The following is an 8,209-nucleotide window of genomic DNA, read 5'->3' on the forward strand; positions in this document are numbered from 1 at the left end:
TCTAATTGACCCTACTTCTACATCGCCGCTTGCCGTCTACCAAAGCTTAGTACACTCCTTGTACGTTCCACCCCGTCTTCCTCTTCCCACCAACAATCCCTAATCTTGTATCCAACACTCTTGGCGCCATATCAAAAGCAACCCACGGAGATCCTTCAACATGTCGCCGGTGACCATCAGCCAACCGGCAAGGTCGGGAGACCTAATCCTGGCATACCACAGCGAGAAGCGTCGTATGCTTCTTGTTACCTCCACTGGATCCGATCAGGTTACTTCGGACACTTCCATCATACGTCTGAGACGTACCCAGTGGTCCCTGGTCGATGAACCAAAACACTGAACTCTTTCCGGTCCCGAGGTGTACTACATAGAGAATACCGAGGACAAGACACAGGAATTACCTGGGTCTGGTAATTGTACCGATGATGAAGATGACTATTTGTATGAAGAGGAGCAAACGCTACGACAGATTCTAGATGAGCTAGCATGGGAGCGTTCGGGAGAATCACTTTCTGAATGCGTCGTGAATTCACACGGACGGTAAGTACTCTTCAGAACTGTCATAATTTAGACATAGCCTTATGTTCTGCATCTAGTGAGGTACTCGAGCACTATTTTGTCGGGTGTTGCCCCTACTGCAACGATGTGACCTTCTTCTGTCCTGGATGCGGTGGTGTCTCAAGAGAATTCCCGGAACTCTTTGGTAGTTGCGCTGTATTTCTGTCATGCCCCGTATGTATAGGGTATGCTATTGCCTCGGATGAGAAATCAGGATTGAGGGCGCTAGAATGGGAGGAGGATAACATCAAGCATTATCAAAGAAAAGGCAAGGAGTCGAAGCTATCTGCTGGTGAAAGGCGGCAGTTGAGAGAGCACAAGCATGAAATTGAGGATATTCTGACGGAGAAGTATGAGACTCTTAATGAGAGGAAGGAGGACATGGGCTTACCCTTGGACGACGTGGACGAGCTCGTGGAAGCGGATATGGATTGTATATTTGATTAATCGGAACTACCCTGGTTCAGCGCTTTCGGTATCACAAATCTGGGTTATGATGCAGGGTTTTTGCTTGGGTGAGGGGACATTGGTATCCCCCTAGGATGTTGGGTATGTATGAGGAACTTTCATTAATTGTAATAAGTTGAAAACTACTGCTTTGCGTCTAAGGGAAAGATTGATAGGAAGTTTATTTAAGTATTGTTTTCCATAGTAGCTCATTGATATGTGCCCATTTCTCTGCTGGCTAATACTGTACGATTCTGTATGATTTTACAGTGCCAGAGAATGATATATGATGTGATTGACTTGCCTGCCACTTTGTGGAACGAGAAACAGCTGGCTGTGATGCAACATGTCGAGCAGAATTCATATGGTGCCGGTCCAGTCTTCTTATTCTAGGAGCTGGACACTTGCGCAGAACTATTAGCAGTGAAGCGGACAAGCATTCACTTAGTCTTTTGATATTAAATTAAAATACGGTATTTAGGCCTCAAGACAGGTTTACAGCTATTCCTTGGAATGAATGTACACAGTTCTGTAGGCAAAAAGAAATGTTCATAGGTAGTCCCAATCGTAAAGGTTGCGCGGCTCTGTAGGGACAGTATATGCAGTACCACGAATAAAAAGGTAGGGTCACGCATTTCTGTAGAATATGTAATGTTCCTTGGAGTCCCATGGATGTAAAGAATGAGACTCTTCTGTCTGGATGGGCTGAGCCGATATGCCTGTAGCTAAGAGGACGTACGTCACCTGGGGAAATCAACTTGATCAAGAGTCTACATCAATATACAGTATCCGGTGCCCTGAGTATATTAAAGATCACAAGGCTTTTAACATTTCTTTCCCTTTCTTTTTGGACCACGTGGCTGGGGCGTACTGATCCGGATAACGAAATATAGCTTCCACTTTTTTTCTGTCCTAGTGCATCAGACACATGGTGTCCCTTTTCTCTCCCGAGCCAACGTGGCTCGTAAGAAAGCAGGGCCAGATTTCGAGGGTAGGGAGCGGACCATGGAATTAGACGACAGGAAATCTACGGGGAGAATAGTTATCGTAAACGCAAGGTTGCGCTCTGATATGGTGCGATCAACATGGACAGATGTTGGTATCAACCAGGACTGCTCGAAGCAGGTTGGCATGATATATACATTCCACCGGATTTGCCGGTTCAACCAATGTTGGCAAAAGATTGTTTGGGGGAGGTTTGTTTAGAATATTGTATCTATTCTCTTTCTACAATTTTGCGGTCCTCAGATGTATGAGGCGTGTACATCAATAATGTCTTTTCTGGAACGTTCAACCTACTTATAACAGAGGAGTGCAGTTCAACGAAGCACAAACTACGCCGGTGGGCCAGTGCGACACTGGCGGATTGCTTATCCGCCAACGCCGGTTTGAAAGAGTACCGGCATACTGTTCAACTGCAAGCGTAATGCGCCAAGTGAATAATTGACCAGTGTGGCTGCCTTGGCGCTTGTCTAGATGGGACTGAGGCCGTCATAAGTGAGTCAGGCTGTTGGCTCGATGCAATGTGATCGTTCCACGATCAGCCATCGCAACCAGCCTGTTCAACAGCACCATATGCAGAGATTACGTCTAGATTTGGTTCTAGCGTGTTGATACAAATGGCCCTTTTGTTCACCCCTTTTGTTGGGCTGCCGTCCACCATGGCGTGAGGACATGTGAATGGAATTTTGGCGTAGAATGTTCAACCGGCTGATACTGTTCAACCACGCACCCCTGCGCCGAGTGGAGATGTGGCGCGCGTGGCGGCGCCACTGTAGTCCTAGTGGGTCAGGTCAATGATTGAACTGCCAATATGATGAATGTACCGGCGGGGCTGGCTAGATGATATGGGTCCTCCAGAGCTAACTATCGGTAGCTGTTCAACGTTCAAGAGAAACATTTGAAGAGTTTGGTGTACAGTGGCTAAGAGATCGAGTTCAAGACGATTTGGCCGTTTGTGCGGAAAGTATGGGTATGCATCATAAGATCTAGGGACAGTGGTGATGAACAGCGGTCGCGTCAAATTTAGTGCTTCTTAGCCGGACACCGGCGTGTTCACGTGTCGTCCAACTTTTTGCTGCCCTCGACTATGACTTATGGATTAGTTGACAGGCATTTTTCTACGTGCACCAAGGAGCACTGCTCGGAATGCTGATAAAGTGTTCAACACACCTGGCTACAGGGCCCACGTCTGTCCTGTGTGGCTGCGCTAGTGCCGGTCTTAAGGGCCGCGCCGCACACCTGTCTACAATTCGCTCAAAAGTTCAACAGAGCGCTGGGGTGGTAACCTAAGACGTTGGCTGGATTCTGTGGGTTGTAGGTACGATTCATCAACGACAGCAGATTGCTCAACAACCCCACGTCGGGTGGTGGTCAAACACAGTATAACCTCGGCTGTTCGAGCGGCTGTTCAACCTGCTTATTTCGACATATTGCAAAGGGCAGCCTCTCCAGCGGTGATCAACAGTTGAGCCGCAGGTGATCACACACAGATTTCGGCTTGCCATAGCCTTAAGTGTAGTTCCTAATGGTCAACTTAATGGGGAACTAAGTCTGGAACATCCTAGCTTGACAATTTATCAGCATCTGAATGCGACGTTGAACAGCCTGTCAAACTCTATTAATGTCCTGTTCCTTCCCGTATACGACGAATTCTTGCTGATTCTTGCTGATCAGTGGTTAACAAAGTCAGCAATGGCGCACGCACCCGGGCGATCGACGGGATGGCGGGGCTTCGGACCTACACGTGCTCAATCATCAAGAGACATTTCAAGCATCCTCTGCTACACCCCGCGGCTGTCGCGTGGGAAGTTAACCTATGTCTGTTTAGAATACATGCATCAGGGCCACCGGGAATAGAGCCTAGTGGATATTAGGCCTAATGGATATAATTTGCGCATCGATCGTGCGGTGGTCTTATCAGCAGAGTTGGACTGCCCAAATTGGTCTGACAGCCGGGTGATGAACAAGCACTAGGGGCGGTTTGTCATCACATCAATAAGGGCTATCATACCAAAAGGTTGCAACACATGTTCAAACACGATTCATTCTGGTTCTCTTCATCTGGGTGCGCCTGGCTTGGTCATACAATTTCTTTATTCCTAGATTGACGATACTCTAAGGGACCTGCTTCAGAGCAAATGCACAAGATAACGAGGCTGCTGTCTGTCTAGGAGAAAGGTTTCTATTTCCTTTTACAGCACATGGAGATTAAACTCCCGCCTCCATCCTCGTTCGTGGCCCGTGGAGGTGGTTTCTGGGAAAATAGAAAATGATCCTTTGCGCTATACAGGCATGCACAGCAGTGCACGGCGCCCTGACATTTTAATGAGCTTTGCTCTGTCAAAGCTCGGTTAAATGGCAGAACTTGCCCAAGTTTCATAATGAGTTGTTCCATGTTACACCTTTTCCGGAAACTGCCTTTACCACTTGCTTTCTTTCCCGCTCTCCTGAACCCTAATGACAAGATAGGGAGACCCGCATTTGGCTGATTCACGGAATTCTATTGGGTGTTGTGTGCCGATTTTACTATTATAAGGAATAAACCTCTTGGCATAGGGTTTAGGAGAGAAGAACAGGAAGTGGATGGTAAAGGCAATTTTCGGACAGACTGTACTGGAATGAAAATATTCGCCTTTTATGCCTTGACCGTCTTTATCCTCAGATCTGCATCTGGCTCCGCAGCAACCGCACCATCTGACCAGACAGTCCGACCCCCTGCCAGCGTATGCTCCAATTCTATGTCTCCCGTTATCAAACAGCCAGTTGATGAATTTCCAGGGACACTAAAACTTATTGCCTGGGCCCGCCCGGGATGCCAAGGCCGCTCTGGTTGGACCTATTTCGACGACACCAACTTTGCGCGATGCGTGTCGAATTTTTTCGTTGCCCGCAGTTTTCGTCTCAGCCGTACACTGGAAGGCCAGGAACAATTAGAAATCTCTGTGACCAGCAATTTTTTTACGTGGTATCCAAAGAAAGACCGAATGTCGTACAATAGCTCCTCATGCACGACATTTTGGCAGAGTTACAACGCTGGCAACGGAAGTAAGCATGTCATAACACGGCACCGTTTACATGTCACCGGCCGTGGAACAACCTTGATTTACCAATCTCTTGGGAACTTATAGTAGAGCTTACGCTTTGACTCCGCCTGCTTCACCAAAACAAGTCCGGAGGATCATGAGATCGGGCTTTCGTCAGACGACAAGCGAAGCAACCACGAATCTCAGCCTCATTGCAATACGGGGATTTCCGAAAGACCTTTTTTTAGGGGGGATCTAAATCCACGTTGGGCATGCATTTTTGGAACATCCAGGCAACGATCACTGCGAAGTGAAAGAACTTGATGGAAGCTTGCTGCTCACAGGATGCCATTTTCACATTCTACAATGTACAAGTAAACTGGTATCATCATTTCACACCTCTTGCGTGCTACTGTAACTCAAATACATTACTACACGCTGTACCCAATGCCGTGGACAATGATCTCAGGACTGTGTGCTTGAACGAGCAGAGAGAAACATGGAGGCTTTGTTCACCGCCGCATCGAGATCCCAGGCCTCCCAGTGAATGGCGGGTACTGTCTCCTGATTGGTAACTTCTGCATCTTTGATCCACTCCTCGACTTCTTTCTTGCTGATCTGTTTGGGGAAGTTGCGTTTGTTGGTCGAAAGGTCGTTGGCTAAGAGCCCGTCCACTAGTCCGTCGAACTTGCTGCAACAGTCAAGGATGCTCCCACAGTTGTATAAAATATACAACATTAGTGGATCCAATTCGAAGGATCTGTCATTTCTGCAAGATTCGTCAGCGAAACGAACGCAGGCAATGCAACCATGGGAACGCGGACATCGTATTCCCTGTTTCCTCGCTGCAGATGAGAATGAATCCAAGCCCCAGGAAACACCCAGCCCACCACCACCGCGCCCCGACGGTCATATCGTCATGGAACCTCTCCCGAGCCCTGCCCCTCTCTGCACCACAGACTTCAGTGGTGGCGTATTCTTTCGCAGTCCGGGGGTGATGCTTTTGCTTTTGTCTGTCGAGTTCTTCCACGTACTCCAAAAACAGCTTGACCTTTGCAAGCCGAGCCTTAAGATACTGTACCTCCCCTTCCGCTTCTAACGCCTGCACATCCTGCCAAATCTGACGACATTTCGGAAGAGCGGGAATATCTGGAAACTCTGTCATCTGCTTGCTGTTTTGTAGTGTTCTTTGTGACAGAAGGGGGTCCGCGGACGCTTGTTAGGTCTGCGATTCGGGTCATTATATGCGTCTATCCCCAAGGATAGGATAGGGCTGATGGGTCATACGCATCCCTAGATAACCCTTGATCCTTTCCTTAACAAGGACAATCAACGTTGGTCACATGTTGAATAGGAGACTGTGGTAGAAGACTTTCCGTAGGTAGGAGTATGATGATGCTGCTCAACATGGCGACAAAGGCTGTTCTCGGTGTTGAACGCGCCATACCAACACCAGTCTACACACTGCCGTCGGATACTGCACGCGGCCCGGTTTTGACACTATAGCTGAAGTAATGGAGCTGCTGATCAGGCGTTTTATGAGCCCTAGCACTACGTGCATGATGAGCTACACGTCTAGGCCGTCGGATACCATGGCATACGGTACATAACGTATGCCTTTCGTTGAACTTCGGCTAGTCCACACACAGGCGTACCTGAACACAGGGTTTGATGTTCCTTTTTGCTTCCACCGAGAACCGCGATGAATATAATAAAGGAGTACTGTAGCCAGTCCGCAGAAAGTCTTCCACATGGGAGTAGCTTGACGTGGGGAATTGGGAATCCGCGAATTTCTGTCTAGTCAATGAGATGCAAGTATTGGCGGGGAACGAATGGGCTCATGTATGAGATTTTATGCTCTGTAACTCGTCTGCAGTTGGCGCGCTTATGATTTAGAATGCCAGCAGTGATTGGTTCCCCAGAAAGGGCTCTTCATGGTGAAAGTTGATAGTTGGGATAGAAATGTAGACCGATGGCACATCTATCATTGAATGATGTCAACTCTAATTACATACCTTGTAGCTATGAATAATAATCAGCTAGGGGCAGATATAGACCCATACTCTAAAACACGTATAAAAGAAGTATCGGGTCTCGTACTTTCCCCACCCCCAGACCCCATCCTATGTCAACATGTCACGAAATATCTGCGAGTCTCTGTTGGAATTAGCGAGACCAAAAGATAATGACCGGTTTATGCGACTTGAGGACACTCTTCTCGACGATGAAGAGGCGAACGAAGTTACCCTGCGAATGTACGACCTGATAAGCTCCACTTATCCGGTGGAAGTCCCCGATCATACCAGCCACTGCAAGGCTTTGGAAGAGAGTTTGGAGTACAAGATAACACTGCGTGAAGGGGACCCCGAGGAGACAGATCAAGAATATCTGGATCGAATGGATCGTGTGCATACCTGGCCGGCGTACAGCACCGCCGCCGAAGCAAAATGGATATGGAGAGCTCAGGTGACAATCAGGCCAATGAAGCTTCTCCATATATCTGGAGGATACGACTTTGCGGGTGTCTTAGGTGGAGGGAATTGGTCGTTCAGGCCCAAGGATTTCTACCAGTATTCGTGAATTTGTCTCAGGGAAGGGCAAGGCGTCAGAACTTGGGGCAAAAACTCGCCGCCGTTACCGCCAAAGGGGCTATCAATCCAAGAGGAAGGGGAGTGGTACTACAAGACAGCCGAAAGACACCAAGAACAGATTCTTGCAGCATGGCATCAAGGCAAAGAGCTGGAACACATCTCTGGACGGTTGACCTCAAAGATCTCCAATGTCTAACCCTATACCTAGACCTGTGAATTGTTAGGTAATGGACGATATACCGCAGTCAAATCAACTTGAGAGACTGCTCTAAAATTATAGTTCAGGGCTTTTTGCAAGGTGATCGGAAAGCGCTCCAATTATTAGTGAGATATGCATGGTCGACCTCTGATACGGCACGCAAAATGAGAGTGTCAGACAAAAGAAGATCCTGGCAAGAATCTTGTAGCATTTTTTTTAATGCAGGAAGTTGGCTCATTCATCAAGATATAGACGTAGCTTGGAATGAATATTCTTAACAGCCTGCTCGCTGCATTCAGCTGCGAGTGCTGTAGCAGATATAGACTTGCCATTCTTCATTATGTCACAGATAAATTGTTTCCTTGCGGGTGCTAAAGGTGGTGCCATTA

General features: G+C 47.8%; 3 protein-coding genes across 3 annotated transcripts; 2 read left to right on the forward strand and 1 right to left on the reverse strand.

Moving 5' to 3' along the window:
• Window positions 1-160: 160 nt before the first annotated feature.
• LDX57_009019 (uncharacterized protein) lies at window positions 161-1,005 on the forward strand (the record flags this gene model as incomplete). Its single annotated transcript, XM_046090744.1, has 3 exons — window positions 161-302; window positions 372-540; window positions 597-1,005. 3 exons carry the CDS (start codon window positions 161-163, stop codon window positions 1,003-1,005), a joined length of 720 nt encoding a protein of 239 aa, XP_045946719.1.
• Window positions 1,006-5,495: 4,490 nt separating this feature from the next.
• LDX57_009020 (uncharacterized protein) lies at window positions 5,496-6,195 on the reverse strand (the record flags this gene model as incomplete). Its single annotated transcript, XM_046090745.1, has 2 exons — window positions 5,496-5,799; window positions 5,855-6,195. The coding sequence occupies 2 exons, from the start codon at window positions 6,193-6,195 to the stop codon at window positions 5,496-5,498; spliced, it is 645 nt and encodes a 214-aa protein (XP_045946720.1).
• Window positions 6,196-7,163: 968 nt separating this feature from the next.
• On the forward strand, window positions 7,164-7,610 carry LDX57_009021 (uncharacterized protein; the record flags this gene model as incomplete). Its single annotated transcript, XM_046090746.1, has 1 exon — window positions 7,164-7,610. The coding sequence occupies one exon, from the start codon at window positions 7,164-7,166 to the stop codon at window positions 7,608-7,610; it is 447 nt and encodes a 148-aa protein (XP_045946721.1).
• Between the last annotated feature and the right edge of the window lie 599 nt (window positions 7,611-8,209).

The sequence above is a fragment of the Aspergillus melleus genome, assembly GCF_016097325.1.
Source record: "Aspergillus melleus strain CBS 546.65 chromosome Unknown contig5, whole genome shotgun sequence".
Lineage (NCBI taxonomy): Eukaryota > Fungi > Ascomycota > Eurotiomycetes > Eurotiales > Aspergillaceae > Aspergillus > Aspergillus melleus.